This window comes from Pantherophis guttatus, chromosome 1, assembly GCF_059756535.1.
Source record: "Pantherophis guttatus breed Tessera chromosome 1, ASM5975653v1, whole genome shotgun sequence".
Lineage (NCBI taxonomy): Eukaryota > Metazoa > Chordata > Lepidosauria > Squamata > Colubridae > Pantherophis > Pantherophis guttatus.
This window is the reverse complement of record NC_142063.1, coordinates 94,396,118-94,416,179: the sequence shown is the minus strand read 5'-3', so window position 1 is coordinate 94,416,179 and position 20,062 is coordinate 94,396,118. Positions and strand designations below refer to the sequence as shown.

Here is a 20,062-nt window from a genome sequence, read left to right as displayed (position 1 = left end):
CGATATGTGGATTTTAACTCCTATAGTTCAATTCCCATGCTGGCTGAAGAATTCTGGGAGTTGAAGTCAACTTAAGTGGCCAAGGTTGAGAAACAAACACTGTATTAGAGACTAAAAATGGGGTGCTCCATAATGATAGAAAGTGAACCCATAAAATGGGCTAGAAATAACGTTCTCATCTTCTCCTGTTTATAGTTGGATATTATTCAGCAGGCTCTGCCAGGCCTGCTTTTCTCAAAAAAACAAAACAGCATTTCAGCATTATCCCATAGGCCCCGTCCATTTTGGGAGTCATATAAATGCATATATTTCCTTTTTTGTAAGGAATTTTGTAAATTTTTCAATGATTTGAGGAGATTAAGGCTTCTTATATGATGACAAGCATTGGGAAAACTTCCTTCTGATTGTTATAAAACCTTGGACCTTTTTGTCTTAATTATTGTCTAAGCAAGCAAACTCCCTAGACACCTTTCAAGCCTTTCTAATAACATCTAAATGACGAATGTCAACAAATGCACACAGAAAATAAAGTCAGCTTGACCTTGATGGCTCTTTTCAAGACAGCTGAATTAATTTCTGAAGTCTAGAACCTTAATTTTCCTTTTGATAAATAGGAGCCTACTTGCACAATTCCCATCATATTGACAGGAGACCCTGAGGGATTTGCAGGCAGGTATTCTCTCTCCCCCTTCATTCAAAATGATTGTTAGGAGTTTGGACAGAGCATTGCACAGTAATAAGATATAATGTTGAACATTATATCAGAATGTAAACCTTGGAAACTATTATTGTAAATTTGGTTTTAAAAAATTCTGGATTAGATTATAAAATTAAAATAGAATAGAATAGAATAGAATAGAATAGAATAGAATAGAATAGAATAGAATAGAATAGAATAGAATAGAATAGAATAGAATTCTTTATTGGCCAAGTGTGATTGGACACACAAGGAATTTGTCTTTGGTGCATATGCTCTCAGTGTACATAAAAAGACAAGATACATTCATCAAGAATCATAAGGTACAACACTTAAAGATAGTCATAGGGTACAAATAAGCAATCAGGAAACAATCAATATCAATATAAATTGTAAGGATACAAGCAACAAAGTTACAGTCATGCAGTCATAAGTGGGAGGAGATGGGTGATAGGAACGATGAGATACTAAATCTTATTTAGTATCCTATTTCCAAAAACAGCACCCAACATGATAGCAGATCATGGGCAATCTTGGGTGGTCTCAAAAAATGAAGCAGATTAGAATTTTTTTGCTACTTGGAAAGGAGACTGCCGGGAATTATCAGTGCTATAAACCAGATTTTTATAGGAAGGATGAAGACAAAAAACAAGGGGAAATCACTTCTATACTGTTGCCAAGAAAACAAGATGGATCTGTCTTTACCATTTTATTCTTTGCAACCTAACAGCAAGATGAAAAGAAATCATCTACAAGGACTCAAGAGTCTTTCGTTAAAAAAACCCCGATTGTCTAAAACCTGAAGAACCAAATGTTGGTGTGCAGCGAGAAACCTACGAAAGAAAATTTAAGTTTGAAAGTGGGCCAGATTAGATAGGAAATTGGAAGACAAAAATCGAGAAGGATCCATTCCATCCCACTGGGTTTCTATGAGAAAGCAGAGAGGAAAGCAATTCAGAATGCTGCTGATTGCTCCCCTTCTAAGCCTCCCTTTCTCATCTCACATGCTCCTATGACCAGGAGCAGAGCATGGGCCCCAGGTTCTGACCAGTTTTGGAGAACCGGTAGTGGAAATTTTGAGTAGTTCAGAGAACTGGTAAATACCACTTCTGACTGGCCCCGCCCCATCTATTCTCTACCTCCCGAGTCCCAGCTGATTGGGAGGAAATGGGGATTTTGCAGTAACCTTTCCCTGGAGTGGGGAGGGAATGGAGACTTTACAGTATCCTTCCCCTGCCACACCCACCAAGCCACGCCCACCAAGCCACACCCACAAACCAGTAGTAAAAAAATTTGAATCCCACCACTGATGGGCCCCTTATATGCATACACACCCATTACATACAGGGATGCAAATTACGACTTAATCCCATAGACAGGGGTGTCAAATTGCAGCCAGATGCATCACGTGCAATCACGCCCACCCCAGCTCTGCGAAAGGAAAAAAACATTGTGATACATCACGTGATAGCAACGTGAGGCGGCAAGTTTGACACCCATGACATAGAAGAAATTACAGTGCTATGGCTGTTGCTGGTAAACAGATTGGAAAGAATTCTTGATGCCATGTTTATTTTTTCTATCATGTATTATTTTTCCTAAAACAGCAAGCTAGGTGTTTGTGGATATTCATCAGCATAGCACAAAAGATATTGATTTCTACCATGTTTGTCCTCAGCATCTGATATTCATGGGAGTGCTTCCTGTTCAAGGGTGTTTAATATAACTGTCATGGCCCATTGTTACTATAATGGTTCTTTTTCACTGCTTTTTTTTTTTAAAAAAATGCACTTACTATATGTGCTTTGGTTATTTGTCTGTTTATATCCAAGTCGTTCTCCTTAGAGCAATAAAGGTAAAGAACAAACAAAGGTAAAACAGCATATGAAGAAATTAAACACCAACTCAAATCATCCTTAATCCATCAATGATGAGAAGAGCTTGACATATTCTAAAAGGTGAAAGGTGAAAAGAGGGGAGACACCAATAATTCATTTCTTAATTTAGGCACACTGGCACATTTTCACTTATTAAAAATCCAAGCAGTAATTGATCAGCAATGTGAGTTATTTATTTATTTAATAATTATTTAGTTATTACTAAATAAGTAGTAAGGACTACTTCTTTCTTTATATTCACACCACATTTTTCTTCCAAGATGCTCAGGGAAGCATAGATAGATATTCTCTTTCTTCATTTGTTATCACCATGCACTTGTTAGATAGGATGAGTGGCAATGTCATCTGCTGATAGGTTAGATAGGTTAGTGTATAATTTTATTTCAGATAATTACCAGCTTGAAACAAGATGTACGAAGAAGATCAGCCAGAAGGAAATAACGTGCTCAAGTATAAATAAACTAACAAAGAATTATACTCTATTAAAACTAACAACTAAAACTAAAGTTTAGAGCTGGCTAAGTAGGGGAGAAAAAAATAAAAATTAATTACAAGTGAACTCTAGAACCAGATGCTGGATCACTATTACAACCAATTAACAATATATAGATGTGCCGTAATATCTAATAATCTAAAATAATGAGAATAAGTTATGGTGTATTTTTTCAAACATGCAAAGGCAAACCATCTACATCAGATAGAACACTGCACAACTTCTCAATCAAAAACATGTCTGCCCCTATGGAGTATGTGATGTCACTAGCATGATTTAGAGAGGGAAGGGGCTTCTGAGCAGTACTAGATCATGCTTTTTTACACTTTGTTGTGTTCCCCAGACATGGCAAATGTGTTGTGACCCAGGCTCACTTAGTCATTACAAGACACAATTGGTCCTAAACAAAACTGTTTTATTATAACAGCTGAGAATTACTCATTCCCAGTTTAGTCCAAATTAATTCCAAAACAAATCCTTCAGAAAAAATCCTTTGGCTTATCACCAGCCTTTATCTTCTTTGGCACCCTGCCAAAGGCCTTTCTTAGCAAAGCCCCATGAAGTTCAGAAACAAGAGATGCTGACTGGAAAACAGATTTATCAATGTTAAAGATTGCTGCTCTTTTAAGCCTTATGGGAGGGGCCAATCATCTCCTGGCCTTACTCCCAAGTTGTCCTTTTTGCTTTAGCCGCTCTTGCCTTCTGGCAGCTCTGTGCATGCGTGCACTAGGAACAGGCTCCTCCTGTTCCTCTGCCTCTCTACTGTCCGACTCTGGAGGCTCCGGAGTCCACGCATCACTCCCAGATGGCCCTGGCCCCATCTCTGCCTCCAACACAGAGCCCTCGTCTGGGCCTTCCCCAGACTCCAGGACTGGCCAATGGTCCTTCCCAGCCTCCTCACTGTCCAACTCCACTGCTAGGTCCGCGGGCTGCTGGCGGACCACAACAAAAGGTACCTATTAATGCTAGTCTTTAGGATTTCCCTAAATTGTTCATCAGCTAAGATGGTAAGCAAGCTTAAACAGGAGAGGATGATATTAAAATCTTGATTAAATGGGGAAAATTGTTGCAGCATTTAAATTACTTTCTGGCCTATGCTAAGATGATTTAAGGTGTATCTAAGTTTTTCACCAGGGTTGCCCAGGTTAAATATAATTGAGCCCCTTTTTTTTCCTGACAACAGAAATGGGGCTGTTACTTGAAGCCATCTACTTCATCTAATATTTCCAGATTCATTACAATGTCATACCGCCAGGTACTACTTCCAATCTGCCTGCAAATTTGAATTTGGGGTTCCCTTGGGCTGACATACTTTAATTCTAACTATTCTCATTTCCTGTGAATGACTTGATTAGAAAAAGAAAGAGAAAGAGAACCAATGCTTTGATGGCTTTTTTTTTAATAAAAAAAGGATTATTATTTCCCGTCACCTTTCAAACTTCTGCTTGTACATCAGGTTCTCCAGCTAGATCAACATTTCAGATTAAAAGATATGTCTTTTAAACTGATTTTAATTTAGCTTTCCCTTTAACCAGCACAGGTTTAATTTGTTCCTCACTGCTGAATTTAAGTTCACTAGCGTTGTGCTGAGAGGTTCTGTAAACAGCCTCATCTACATTGTTCCACATCATTCTATTACAATAATAAAATTAACATACAAGGGTAGCAACGGAAAGGTTCCAGAAGCAGCTTAGTCCCAGTGAAAATTACATGAACATGAATGCATTTCATGTGCCACAACGCACTATTGCACATGATGGTATAGCTGGAATGTAGTCACGTTCTAGCAGAACCGGAGCTGATGCTTGCAGAAAAGTAAAAAGCAAGTGCAGCTTCCTGGAGATTTGGGGAATTGTTGTTCCAGTACATCTAGAAAGCATCAGGCAGGAAAAAAAATTGGTGTAGGGTAACCAGAGCTGTGATTTTCAAGCCATATCTTTTGATTAAAAAAAAAATCATCCTGCAGTTAAACACTTACATGCATGAGGGCCATTCTATAAAAATTACCTCTTTTGGAATAGTAGCAAAATGCATTACTACAGGTTTCTGAAGAAAAGTTATTGCAAGATAGAGTAGTTATTGTTAGCTCTTTCAGGGGCCAGAAGAATGATCCTTACCATTTTTATAAAGAATAGTGGTTATGAAATGTCTCAGCTGGAGGCTCAGATTTTTTTGAGCTTGGAAAGAATGTGAGGCTGGACCTGAGTAACAATTGGAGGGAGATTAGCAGGGAATAACAGGGCAGCAGGCTAGACTGAAAAGCTAAGAATTGCTGGCTATCACCTTTTTTATTATTTTATTTATTTTATTAGTTCATATTTCTGTGCCGCCCACTCTCCGAGGACTCTGGGCAGCTTACACCAAAGACAGTATCCTAAATAGCATATTGCCCCCTAACAATCTGAGTCCTCATTTTACCCACCTCGGAAGGATGGAAGGCTGAGTCAACCTTGAGCCGGTGAGATTTGATCCGCTGATCTGCTGAACTAGCAGCCAGCTGAAGTAGCTGCAGTACTGCACCCTAACCACTGCGCCACCTCGGCTGTTTAAAGACCAATTGGCATGGGACTAAATTATTTGCTGGACCGCCTCTCCCTAACAGTATCTGCTCTTCCTACAGGATCCTATGGCTAACCTTTTCGGAACCATGCTGAAACTGGAACGCGGAGGAGGTGCTGGAGCACTGGAACCCAGAAGAGAGCAGCTGGCTGGTGTACATGGCCTGCTGCTCTTCTGGGTTCTGTTGCGCATGTGCGCATGTGTGCATGTGCACCGGCCAGCTGGTCCAGCGTGCATGCGCACAGGACAGTTGCTGTCTTCAAGTTCCGGTGCGCATGCCAAAACCCGGAAGAGCAGCTGGCCATTGCGTGCATGCACGCCGGACCAGCTGTCTGGCACGCATGCGCGTGATGGAACCCGGAATAGCAGCAGGTGACAGTGCGCGTGCCCACAGAGATGGCTCACGTGCCATAGGTTTGTCATCACAGCAATAGGACAAGCAAGCTCCAAGACCCTTCCCTGAAATCTTGCCTCCTAGTGGAACCTTGGAAGCATGTCTTTTCCATGGAATATTCTTATACATATATATCATGGAATATCCTCCCCTTGGTGATTTGGCAGAGCCCCAGAAAACCTTTTGACCTTCCAGAAGACCATCAAGACCCGGCTTTTCATGCCGGTACTGGATAGAATCGGGATATCTAGAGCTGGTTGTGAAGTCTTCTAAAAGGATAATTGACGCAGCAGGTTTTAGTTTTAGGGCAGTGGTTCTCAACCTGTGGTTCGTGACCCCTTTGGGGGTCGAATGACCCTTTCACAGGGGTCGCCTAAAACCATTGGAAAACACATATTTTCGATGGTTTTAGGAATAATTTTATGGTTGGGGGTCACCACAACATGAGGAACTGTATTAAAGGGTCACGGCATTAGGAAGGTTGAGAACCACTGTTTTAGGGGGTTGGGGGTTTGACGGTTTATGATTTTATTGTTGTAGACCAGCCAGAGTTGTTTTTAAGATGGATGACCATACAAATCTTTTAAATGAATAAATAATCAATCAATCAATCTTGGAAGAGAGCAATGACAAATGAAGAAAAGAGACGTGTGTTCATGAAGTAATGAGGAATTAAGCTTGTTGAAGGGCATATTTATCTTATTTTGTTATAAAAATGTCTAAGGGAAATTGAATGCAGTATTGCGGGCTAATTCTACTGACCGCCAGGAGTTCAGTTCTGACCGGCTCAAGGTTGACTGAGCCTTCCATCCTTCTGAGGTTGGTAAAACGAGGACCCAGATTGTTGGGGGCAATAAGCTGACTCTTAGAGAGAGTAAACTGCTTAGAAAGTGCTGTAAAGCACTGTGAAGCAGTATATTAGTATAAATGCTATTGCTATTGCTATATTGAATACTACCAGTTAACCATGAAGGCATTTTCACCCAAGGACTCTGATCCATTTCAAAAGCAGCTCTTCTCTTTCCTTCTGTGATTCCATTAAACTAGTTGTATTTGATGCCAAGCTAAATCTCTGGATTCAGCTGCAACATATTTGAAGTTGTGATACAATTAACCCTTTTTTTTAAAGCTCAATGGCCTTGTGAAGTTTGGGGCAATCCATTTTTCTATTACCAGAAATTCCTGGCAAATCATACCTTGAGTTCCCAAATACAGGAGCTAATTCTCACGTGGCTGAAATTAAACAGGCTGGACCAACAATCAAGAAGTGAACAATGCCCCAATCAAGGAACTGCCAAACAAGCTAACAGTAAACAGCCCATCCAAAGAACCCCAAGGCAGTGGTGAAATGTAAAATTTGTTACTACTGGTTCTGTGGGCGTGGCTTGGTGAGGGAGTGTAATATGACTGAGTGGGTGTGGCCAACTTTTTTTTTTTTTACTTTTAAAACCATTTTTTCTACAACCTCTTCGGCTGAAGAGGTTGTAAAAAAAATGCTTTTAAAGCCTCTGAAAATCCCAGCTGACTTGCCTGATCAGCAGAGGCTTTCTTTTTTTTTTTAAAGCCTCTGACGATCCCAGCTGACTTGCCTATCAGCAGAGGCTTTCTTTTTTTAAAAAAAGCCTCTGATGATCCCAGCTAACTTGTCTGATCGGCAGAGGCTTTCTTTTTTTTTTTTTTAAGCCTCTGACGATCCCAGCTGAGTCGCGCGATCATCAGAGGCTTTTTTTTTTTTTTACTTTTAAAAGCATTTTTTCGGCCAAAGAAGTTGTAGAAAAAATGCTTTTAAAAATTAAAAAAAAGCCTCTGATGATTGCGCATCTCACCTGGGCAATGGGGGGGAGGGCGGGGCAGGGATTTTTGCTACCAGTTCTCCGAACCACCCGCCTCCATCGCTACCAGATCGTCCGATCAGGTCTGAAGTGGGAGCATTTCACCCCTGCCCCAAGGCCACTCCCACCAACATTGACAGGGCAAGCTGCTAGAATATAAAGTGAGAGCAAATCCTCCCTCATTTCAACTCTGAGCTACAAGTGTTCTCCTTTATCAGTAAAGATTGAGCTGCTGCTAGATAGGTTTTCTGTGTTTACATGGTGTTTTGGGGATCATTTATGGTTATTTTTGTGCTTTTTTAATTTTTAACTGTAAGCTGCTCAGAGTCATTGGGAGTCACGTGGCCTGTAAATAAACAAGATGTTACAAGCCCAATACTCATTATTTTCTGAAGAATGCTGACTAACTCTTGCCAAACAATGGGAAGCCTACAAACAGAATAATGACAGTAACTTCTCTCCATAGGTAAATAAATAAAAATAAATATGTCTCTGAAAATAGAGGCAGGATATAACCACAGTGATTAATAGCTTCATGAATTCCCCCAAAGTGAATTCCATAGTGTAACTACACAGTGCCTGCTACAGAAAACTATGAAAAACCTAAGCAGTTAATTTCTCACTTAATGCACTACCATACAATTCCCCAAGCAACATATTTTTTAAATTCCAATAGCATATTGGTGTGAAAACAGTCTAACTGCCTTATTTGCCACAAACAATTATACTTAATTTCTCAAATTGGTTAAAACAATGATTAACGGGTGAAAGTTTGGTTACTTAATTACCTGACAAAAAAGTTACTGCCCTGCTTCACATATTATTTTTTCCCAAAAATCAGTTTGAGAAAAAAAAATTGAATATTCTTCAGGTGGGTTATGCCCATATTTTTCTTACAATGGAGATTATGTACTATGAGGGAATATAGGTAGGATATTAAGTAGCATGTTAAATACAATGAACAAGCGCAGATATAAATACCTACACAGGCGGCCAGACTGTAAGTATTTGATTCCCTCTGGTGGATGAAAAGCAGTTCTGCAGGTAACTTTGAATCACCCAAAATCTCTATTATCTAAAAATACTTTTGCAATAAAAAATGTGCTCACAAGAATGCTAATTTAATTTAATTTAATTTATCGAATTTCTATGCCGCCCAACTCCCAAGGGACTCTGGGCAGTTTACAGCAAAAAAAAAAAAAAAATACCACAAAGAACATAGGAAAATTATTTTAAAACATTATAAAAAACATTTTAAAAACATTAAAAGCCCATGCACACGTGTAAGAAAACTAACATTGGTACAGTAACTGTGGCAGATAGAGAGTGCTTAAAAAGATGGCTTATCTATTTCATGGACTTCTTATATGAGTGACACATTATTTGTACATGATTTGCATACTAACATCTTCTTCTCAGTAAAAAGTAGGACAGAGTACAGGTTTTAGTGTAATAGTAAAAATAAAAAATATGGAAGAAACGTGTGTACAATTAAAAAAAACAATATTCACGACTGATTCTTCAATAATTTTAGCAACGACATGCTTATCATATAGACTGTTCTGAAATCCATCATCTTTAAAAGAATTGGGAAAAGATTAGGTAGTGAGCTGAGATCCCTCCTTGTAATTAACCACTGTCCAATAGGTATATTTCAGTAAAGAGGAAGATATGGGAGATAAATGTTTGGTAGTTTAAGCCTGCTCCTTATCCCCAGAGACTCCTATTCTTTCCTTAGTGCTTCAAGAGAGACACAAAATCTAAGAATGGCCCAACAGAGAAGACAACATGGATGCAGAGAGAGAAAAGGAATACAGGTAGTCATCAATTTACAACAGTTAGCTTAGTGACCCTTCGAAGTTACAACGGCATTGAAAAAAGTGACTTATGACCATTTTTCACACTTATGACCATTGCAGAATCCCCATGGTCACGTGATTTACATTCAGATGCTTGACCACTGACTCACATTTATGATGGTTGCAGAGTCCTGGGGTCATGTGATCCCCTTTTGTGACCTTCTTGACAAGCAAAGTCAATGGGGAAACCAGATTCACTTAACAACCGTATTATTCATTTAACAACTGCAGTGATTCACTTAACAAATGTGGCAGGAAAAAGTCATAAAATGGGGCAAAATTCACTTAACGAATTTCTCACTTAGCAACATCAATTGTGGTCATAAGTTGAGGACTACCTGTATAACAAATCAAGTGTCTATTTCTTGAAAAACGTTAATATATTTCATCTTCTAGTTTAAAATTTAATTGCTCAAGGCTGATATGAAAGTGAAGGCTGAAGAAATATGGAAGATGTCTTCCGCCAAGGCAAAAGTGGGGGAGACGATTTCTGGGAGCTGAGGTGTACATATCTGAAGGCTGCTGAGGGTGAAAAACACTGGTCTAGAACTTTAAAACTCCATGACATTTTCTAGATTCTGAGGTTTCCATGGCAGTAGCAGTGCAGTTGCTGAGCCATCAGAAGCAACTCCATGAGCCACCAGCAACAGCCTCTTCCACCCCCTCAGCCACCACCCCCTGTATTCTTCCCCTCCCTCTATGATCGAACTACCCAAAGCACTAACCTAACTGATTGTGCTCTCTGGCGGAAGCTTTTTGTGCCATTGCGAGGAGGGGACGCAGCAGCACCAGCTGGGCCTCAACGCCCTCCACCTGGTCTTGGGTTATTTCCACTCACAAGCGAGCGTTGTTGCCCCCCTCCCTGGCCAGCTGGCCTGGCTCCCATTCCCTATGAACCTTTGCGCTTCTTCTGTCCTGCTTCAGAGAACACTGAGGCGCACCAGCAACAACAGCCAGATGGGGAAATCTGTGAGCTTGGCATCCGTCTGAAGGAGTTGGAACTGCTGGCCCTCACAGGAGATGGCTCTGACCCACAGCAGTGTGAGTAATTGAAAGTTCTGACTCCTCATAATCTTGCTTGTTGACACCTTTGCTACCTCAAAGTATGAAATGGTGTGGTTGGAAAGGCTCCACCAACTACCAAAACAGAAGATCCTTGTCTTCCAAACAGTCTAACACGACAACTTTATATTTCATATCTCTTTCCCAAACCCAATACTTTGGCTTGAAAATTTCTGTATTTGTCCTATCAGAAAGCCTTCCCAACAAGATTACTAGGTTATATCTGTGCCTTTATTATTTGCGCAGATATGAAAACCTTCTTGTTCAAAAACAATACCATTTGAAGAGGAGAAACAATTATCTACATTTTCCCCCCTTCATAAATTATTAGAAGTCCAACGTTTTTATTCAATAAACCTGGCAGTTCCAATCTCAATGCATTCACATAACAACTTAATGAATATCTCAAATCATTTCCATTAAAAAACTATAGTTATTCTGCCAGCCCCAAATCTACCAAATTGTAATCCCAAATTAGTCTTGAGTACAAGGTGAAGAGGAGGGTGACTCCCACCACCACCAGCCACACAGATTCTCCTGCCTATTATTTTCCCAGTTCTGTCCTGTCATTCATAATTGTCACAGAATACCACATTTGCCCCAACACCAAGTTTACCCCAAGAGAATAGAAGGTTAAAGCTCAGTAATAAGATAGTGAAGAATTAGCATGATACCTAATTTCTACTACTGGTCCAAAGATTTTGAAAACATTGGGCAGCTCTCTAGTTTGTGACCAAGTAATCCTTTCATTTCAATTGATCCAAGGCCTGAAATCTAGAGTCACTCTATCCTGAATATATTTAACCACTCTAGAATCTCCAATATCCAAGTTTATTTGAATCTTTGAGAATTTTATAAATAACATCTCTTTTTTGTTATTGTTGTTGTTCCTATGCTTATGGAAATATAAATGAATATCCAGACTGAATGTTTATACTTTTCCCTCCTGCCTAATAGTATTAAAACCAGCAGTGCTCAACCATTGCGACTTGGCAGCCCAGCAGTGGGGGAGAGGGGAACCGGGCCATGTGAGCAGCGGGCCAGGGCGCATGCGTGCACATCTGAACTTGCATGAGTGGTGGGTTGGTTCACATGTAAGTGCACACAGTTCAACTTGTGCAAATTGAGCTGCGTGCACGTGTGCATGCACGCTGGCCTGCCACTTGCATATCCCAGTTGCCACAACCTGGGTGGTTGGGGACCCTTGATTTAAACAACAACAACAACAACAATAATAATAATAATAATGCCACCCAGAGTCACCCTATAGTAAGATGGGTGGCCAACAAATTTAATAAGTAAATAAATTTAATAAATAAAATAAATAAAGAGATGCTTTAAGTAGTTAAGTAAGTCAGCTAAACAATGCTGGCTGGCGGGCCCGCAGGGGAGGGCCTTCTCTGTGGCTGCCCAGCTCTCTGGAACCAGTTACGTCCTGAGGTCCGGACCACCCCCACCCTATTGGCCTTCTGAAAAGCGGTGAAGACCTGGCTTTTCCGGCAGGCCTGGGGCCGTTGATCTCACTCTTGTGATCTGGCAAGATCCGGCCATGAATGGTGTGAATGAGTTTTTAATGTTTTTAATGTTTTTTAATTTTTAAATGTTTTTATAATGATTTTTTAAAATGTATTGTGAGTCTTCGGAGAGGGGCGGCATATAAATTGAATTAATTAAATTAAATTAAATTAAATTAATTAAATAATTAAATTAGTGGCCACAGCTAGTTTTCAAAAACATTTGTTTAAAATAAAAGCAATACATGATCAATGTATACACTTCCAACATCTGTACATATAGTTAAAAAATTTTAACTAAGAAATCATATATTCGATCCCAAGTATGCACCCATTAGTGGACACACCTTTTAAAGTAAGGTCTATTCATAGGTACTCCAATTGTAATTTCATTATGCCTCTTTCCCTTTGCAGGTTTTTGTGATCTTACACATCTGTTTTAGGCAGTTAGAAGTCCACATAGGAAACAGACATCAGGGGGAAAAATTCCCCCTTCTGTTAACAAGATCTTCTGCTGGATCTTGGCCAATTCATAAATATAGCTCGCTTAGAGTCCAGACCAATGCACTCTGAAACCAAGGACGGAAGAAATGTTTTTAAAGTGATTTATGAAGGGTATGTTGCTATGGTGGGAAAGAACTTCTAAAACAACTTCTAATCTTTGTGATCTTTTCAATCAGCCTTTTCTCACCTGATGTATTCCAGAAGTCTTATAATGCTTCTCCCATCTGTTCTAGCTAAGCCAGTGGATCTGGTGAGCATAATGCTGGACCAGGATATTTTTATGATTCTTAATGCAAAGAGATAAGAGGCTTACTCCAAGAATTTTGAGCCAATCATTTTGATGTCCAGCTGACATAAAATACCAATTCCTAAATTGATGGGTAAAAAATAACATTTTACAAAGTAAATCTTCATCAAAGTAATTGCAGGCAGATTATTTGAAAATGAGAATTATTTGTATCAACTGAAGATTGCATACTGAATGGGCAGCTATAAGTGTATATTTCTGCCAGAATTGTGGAGAAAATTTAGAAAGTTAATTTTTTTATTATTATTGATGATGATCCTTTGGGAGATTTAAGCTGTTAACCCATATTCCTAAAGTCAATTGTCTTCCATCCGTAATAAAAAGAAAAGCTGTCTATAATCACTCATCTTGGAAATTTGTGATTGCAAAAAGTTCCAGCAAACATCAGAAGTCATATGAATAGCTTGGGGGGGGGGGGGAATACTGTGCAGTTTTGATGTATCATATAAAAGCATCACACCATCACTGGGCAAATGAGTTATAGAACAATACAGGTAGTCCTCAATTTACAACAGTTCATTTAATGACCGTTCACAGTTACACCGGCACTGAAAAATTTGACTTATGACCATTTTTCCCGCTTAAAACCGTGGCAGCATCCCAGTGGTCACATGATCAAAATTCAGATGATTGGCAAGTGGTTCATATTTATGACAGTTGCAGTGTCCCGGGATCGTGTGGTCTCCTTTTCCAACCTTCTAACAAGCAAAATCAATGGGGGATCCAGATTCACTTAACAACCGTGTTACTAACTTAACAAATGCAACGATTCATTTAACAACTCTGGCAAGAAAAGTCGTAAAATGGGGCAAACCCACCAGTTAGTGGGTTCCACTTACCTTTGCTACCGGTTTGCAATTGTGAGCGCACGCTCAGCGCTTCTGCGCATTCGCAGAACCTTCTGCGCATGCGCAGACCGTCTGTGATGATGTCCGGGCGGGTGGGTGGAGTCTCCCGCCGCCGCCGCTACCAGTTCGTGGAAACTGGGGTGAACCGGTAGAACCCAACCACTGGAGTTCACTTAACAAATGTTTCACTTAGCAACATAAATTTTGGGCTCAGTTGTGGTTGTAACTTGAGGACTACCTGTACAGTCACCAACAACAACCTCTGACAAAGGAACAAGGGGTCTAGAATTTGCTCTGTCACAAGCCTTGTGTTGCTCTGTCACAAGCCTTTGCAGGCAAGCCACTTTCCCCAAATATTAACTTTAGAATAAACTCCAAAACCAATGTCATTGTGACTTTTTTTAATTTTATTTTTTATTTGCTGTTACTAAAGAATCATATGTCTTTGCAATAGTACCTGTAACATGGCTGATGTTAAATTCTACACTTTTCAGATAAGCTTCTGAAGGCACTAAAAGATGAAAAGACACAAGATGAAATGACAAGACTGACCCTGAAGAAACATTCACCTATATCATGAAAGCTATTCACGTCTGAGCTGGGAAAATTGTTAGTATGGCAAAGCTATTGTGAGTGACATGGGGCCCATAGTCTGCCAATTGCTTCCTCATGGACTGTTTCTACAATATTCTCATTTTGACAATAAAGTTATTTTCATCCATGCTTCTTGGAGGTGGTTAATCCTGAACTGGAATTCCCCAGCAACTTTCAACTTTTCTCCAGTATTCCTCTTGATACCTAATCTAGATTTTCTTCTCCTTAAACTGTATCCTCTATGTCACTCGGTGTGTGGGTCAGTTATCAATACTATTACAAAGAAAATTTCCTTCGAGTTCTCAGATATTCCCATGACATATTTCTCTTTCTTCCACAGGAAATTGTGAATCCTCCTCCAATTTTCTGCTTTATAGGAAGAGCTGCCTATGCATTGTGCAGTTCAGAATAATAATAAAGCTTGTAGAGAATTATCATTTTAAAAAATGATTTTGTCCCACAAGATGGCAGTATGCTACAAAATTTCTACCTCAGTATGTTTAAATTCACTTGTTTGGTTTTTTTTTAAAACCTTCCTACCCATTGTGCCAAATGAGTCCTGAAGTTAGGACTCATTTGGCACAAATATTTGACATACCATGCTATTTTCTTCATTGGATGCTTACCACATGCCAAATCATTGGAATTAGAGTTCACCATTACATCAGCAGCTCCTCTGCTCCATAGTTTTTATTCAAAACTAGCTGATATCCCAATCCTCTATTAGACAGGAAAAGGAATGAATTATATGTATAGTGTCAAATCAAAGTAATTTTATTTACAGGCTTTTAAAAGTATAAGTACAGTATACAAATTATAAAGTAAAATGTTTCACAAATTCACTAAAATTTGATTATAAACAACATTTTTAGCTTCACCTCCACCAGCAAGAATAAATAAATTCACGGGTGAACCCACCCTTGAGCAAGCAACATAAAGTTGTCCTCCCATAGTGACGTCAAGGGCTTCAAGAGCTTTCTTGTGAGCCATGGTGCATTCATCCCATACGATTAATTTACATGTCTTGACCTCCTGAAGCGGCGATGGCAAAAGCAATTTCTCTCTGAGCCCTGATTTCGGCAAGAATTAAATTAGTTAAAAATGTTTTCCCTGTGCCCCCAGAAGCGTCAAGTAAAATGATACCACCTTGTTGTTTTGCTAGCTGATCCATGATCATTTGGTATGCTTTTTTCTGATCTTGATTTAAAAGTGGCTTCTTGTCCGCAATATATGCACTAAGCTGTTCGACGTTGTAGTTCTTTTTTCGTATGTAATCTGCGTGAAGTACGTCGTGTCAGTCTCATAATGGTGCAGGCAGGCTGAGTTGCAGTAATGTTTTATTGATCATGGCCATACATTTGTCCTCAAGAATAATCAAAGCCTTTTTGAAAATGTCCGGACCAAATGTAATTTCTAATGTTGGATTTTTCCCCTTACCAGAGGGAGACCCCTTATGGAGTACTTGAAGCCGTTACCATGGCAACTCTACTGTGCTGTACAGTAGAAGCCATTTTAAGGCACAACAGGTTGTATCTTAACAGAACACACATCCCGAGGGGTGTTAGGTATGTCTTACCCCCACAGTATTTTTTTCCAGAGAGGAAGTCATCTATGAACCAAGTTTGTTTGAAATTGCTTGAGGCGTTCCAGAGTTATGGTGGAACACACACACATACACACACACACACACACAAAGCCAATATACATATATTCTTATGGAAGAAGTTCAGTGCAATAAGTATCCAATTTCAGAATCATATTAAGAATTCTAATTGTACCCTTAGATAAGGTTGGGCTAATTGTTGAGCATTTTGTGGATTGTCTTCATCCCAGAAACTAAACTGTTAATATAAGGTTAAATAAATAGGGGGGGGGTGTTTGTGTGTGTGTGCATGTTCAAATTAGTGTTGATTCCTGGCAACTACATGGACTAGTCCCTGCAGTTTTATTGTCAAGGTTTTTGGGAGTGGTTGCCATTGTCACCTTCTTTCTAGGATTAAGAGAGAGTGACAGGCCCAAAGTCACCCAGTTGGATTCATATTTTATGTGGGATTAGAATTCATGGTCTGCCAATTTCTAGCTTGGTGCCTTAACCACTAGAGAAAACTGGTTCATGATAAGGTATTACTTTCCCACTTCTGGTTGTTTCACTTTCAGATCTTTTACTGGGTTTTTTGGATATTAGAATAGAAATGGATGGGTTCTTTTACATTTTACCTCAAGCAACCAAATGCTTTGATCCTGAGGGCATATGCCAAATCTAATCTGGGACTAATCTGTTTGAGCCCAGATGAAACCCCCAATAAATCACAGAACTATAGGACTGGAAGGGACCTTTAAGGTCTTCTAATACAGGGGTGTCAAACTGGATTTCTTCAAAGGCCAGATCAAATCCGGCCTAATATGGCTTCCAAATCTGACACATTGTAGTTCTCTTCTGCGGGCTGGTTGCAGGGGGGAAAGGGGGGCAGCAGTGACCAGGATGGATGCCTCCTGCAGCACTTTGCCGGCCAAAAATGGGCCGTGGAGCTCATTTTCGGCCCATTTTTGGTCTATTTTGGGCCTGTTTTTTGGTCCATTTTGGGCCTGGTTTTTGGCCCAGTTTGGGCCCAGTTTTCAGAACGTTTTGGGGGTGTTTTTCAGCCCATTTTGGGCCCATTTTTCAGCCTGTTTTGGGCCCATTTTTTGCCTGTTTTGGGCCCATTTTTCAGCCCATTTTCAGCTGGCAAAGTGCTGCAGGAGGCCATGGAGGGTGAAAACGAGGGGCAGGGGGGCACAAATGGCCCATTTTAGCCACCAGAGGCACCACAGGCCAGTTCTTTGATATTATCAGGCTGGCCCCATGGGCCGGATTTAAGCACCGTGGGGAAAAGAAGAGAAGAGAAATGAGAAAGAAAGAAAGAAGAGAAATGTCCATTCTCTTCCCATACCCACCCTGCTCCAGCCAATCAGTATCTCAGAGACGATTGATACATATAATGATAAAAGAAAATTGTGAAACAACCTATTAATCTGTACTGAATTGAAAAAAGGGCATTGGCAGAAGATTAAGGGTAATAATATCTGGGACCTACTTGTTTCATTTTTAGGTTGCCTGAAATTCTATTTTTCTTTGTTAAATTCTGTACCAAGCTATTACTGTAAAGATGTTGAAATTAACTCCTTCAGGCATAATATGTCTATAGTGATATTTTGTGCCTTCCCTCCATTGGATGCAATAAAGTCATTTACTTCAGAAATCTGATACTATTTTGGCTCCTGGGTGATGGGAAGAACTAGATATGAAAGCTTTTTAGAGACAAATAAGTTTTGAATTCAGCATGTTGCCACAAAAACAAGTAGGCTTTGCAAATTGGATTGTTCTACTGTTCATACTCCTTTAAAAAAACCTCTTATGATTTAAAAAAAACTCCTATGCTTTTAAAATTACTAGTATACGATTAGAATGTTATTACATATTAATTCAACATTGTCTCTGTTAATAGAAATGTTACAGAAGAATATATATTTTACTGTAAAGGTAATAACCTGACATTTGGGGTTATTTCATAGTCAAAAACTACCACAAATATATTTTTTTAAAAATGAACATGCAGTCTTCATTATATTCCAAAAAAAAGTGCTTTCTCGTTCTCACTTACTCTATTTTTAAGTGTGTCTGGAAGGAAAAATAGCAATGAATCTAACTTCTTTTTTCTATACAAGCACTTGGGATCTACTGAATCTTGCACTATTTCTTCTGAAATATCATTTAATGTAAACATGTTGGACAGACTATTCATTTTTATATAATTCTGAATTCACTTCCAGAGTAAATGAAAAATTCAGTGCCTTTGAAGGTGCAAGACCTTATAATTTTTTCAGCTGCAACAATGCCCAAAAATAGAAGAAAAACTACTTCCAGTGAAGCCAATTATATTTGCTATATGTATTATTTAAGAATTCAGCAGTAGGCAACTGATGTCATCAACTGTGCTTGGGTTGCTTGGTGCTGAACCAGAGGACACCAGCCTATCCTTGCATGAACTGAGAGATAAAAATATGATCCTATTAATCAAAATAGAGCTGGAAGTGACCTTGAAGGTCTTCTAGTCCAACTCTTTGCTCAAGCAGGAGACCCTATACCATTTCAGACAGATGGCTGTCCAGTCTCTTCTTTAAAATTTCCAGTGATGAAGCACCCAGAACTTCTGAAGGCAAGCCATTCCATTGGTTAATTGTTCTCACTGTTGGGAAGTTTCTCCTTAATTCCTGGTTGCTTCTCTGCTTGAGTAGTTTCCATCGTTTCTTGTCCTGCCCTTTGGTGCTTTGGAGAATAAATTGACCCCCCCTCTTCCTTGTGGCAGCCCTTCAAATACTGGAATACTGCTATCATGTCACCCCTAGTCCTTCTTTTCTCTAGACTGGCCATACCCAATTCCTGCAACAGTTCTTCATATGATTTTGTCCCCAGGCCCTTAATTATCTTAGTTGCTCTTCTTTGCACTTTTTCCAAAGTCTCAACAGCTTTTTTGTAATGTGGTGACCAAAACTGGATGCAGTATTCTAGGTGTGGCCTTACTAAGGATTCATAAAGTGGTACTAATACTTCATGTGATTTTGATTCTATGCCCCAAAGGATTGTATTAGCTTTTTTGCCTGCTGCCACACACTGCTGCCTCATTTTTAAGTGAATGTCCACTAGGACTTCAAGGTCCCTCTCAGAATTACTGTTTTTGAGCCAGGTTTCACTTAATCTGTACTTGTACCTTTGGTTTTTCCTGCCTATGTGTAAAACCTTGCTTGTCTCCACATGAAATTTCATGTTATTAGATAGGGCCCATTGTTCAGGTCTGTCAAGATATTTTTGGATCCTGAGCTTTTTCTTCCTTATTTTAGCTTTTATTTCTAGTCGGTCTTTTACGATTATGTTTTTGGTAGGTTGGGCTATAGTTTCTTTTTACATGAAGACTTCTTCAAAGAATGAGTTAAGCACTCCGCAGCTCTGTTTTCTCTCTATGGCCTGTTACTTCCTTTTCATCTTTTCTCTTTAATGGACCAACTGTTTCCTTGACTTTTTTATTGCTATTTGTATGTTGAAAGAAACATTTTTATTATCTTTGACTTCTGTTGTAAATCTTTGTTCATTCTGAGTTTTTGCTTTCCTGATTTCTTCTTTGCAGATTCATGCTATCTGCTGATATTCTGCTTTAGTTATGTGTCCCCCTTTCCATTTTTTGTACTTATCCTTTTTGTCTTTCAATTTATCAGAGATCTTTGTACAACCATGCTGGTTTCTTCTTAGAATTCTTGTTCTTTTTCAGTGGTATTGTGTTGGACTGGGCTTTTATGATCATATTTTTCAATGTTTCCCATGCTTCTTGAGTTGGTCTCCCCTTTAGGATTTTTATCCATGGATTTTTTCTTATGTTATCTCTGAGTTTGTTAAAATCAGTTCTTTTAAAGTTTAAGACACTGGTTGGATTGCTTGTGCTTGCATTATAGTGAATTCCAATATGATG

At 39.3% G+C, this 20,062-nt stretch overlaps 1 protein-coding gene across 1 annotated transcript; it reads left to right on the top strand.

Annotated features, from left to right (window-relative positions):
* Nucleotides 1–10,322: 10,322 nt before the first annotated feature.
* C1H11orf91 (chromosome 1 C11orf91 homolog) lies at nt 10,323–14,690 on the top strand. The gene is made up of 2 exons (XM_034418618.3): nt 10,323–10,773; nt 14,462–14,690. Exons 1-2 carry the CDS (start codon nt 10,365–10,367, stop codon nt 14,545–14,547), a joined length of 495 nt encoding a protein of 164 aa, XP_034274509.1. The 5' UTR covers nt 10,323–10,364; the 3' UTR covers nt 14,548–14,690.
* The last annotated feature ends 5,372 nt before the right edge of the window (nt 14,691–20,062 follow it).

Coding starts and splice junctions, on each gene's coding strand:
- C1H11orf91 (XM_034418618.3), top strand. CDS start 10,365: ATGAGCCACCAGCAACAGCCTCTTCCACCCCCTCAGCCACCACCCCCT. Junction 10,774..14,461: donor TGGCTCTGACCCACAGCAGT/GTGAGTAATTGA, acceptor TACACTTTTCAG/ATAAGCTTCTGAAGGCACTA.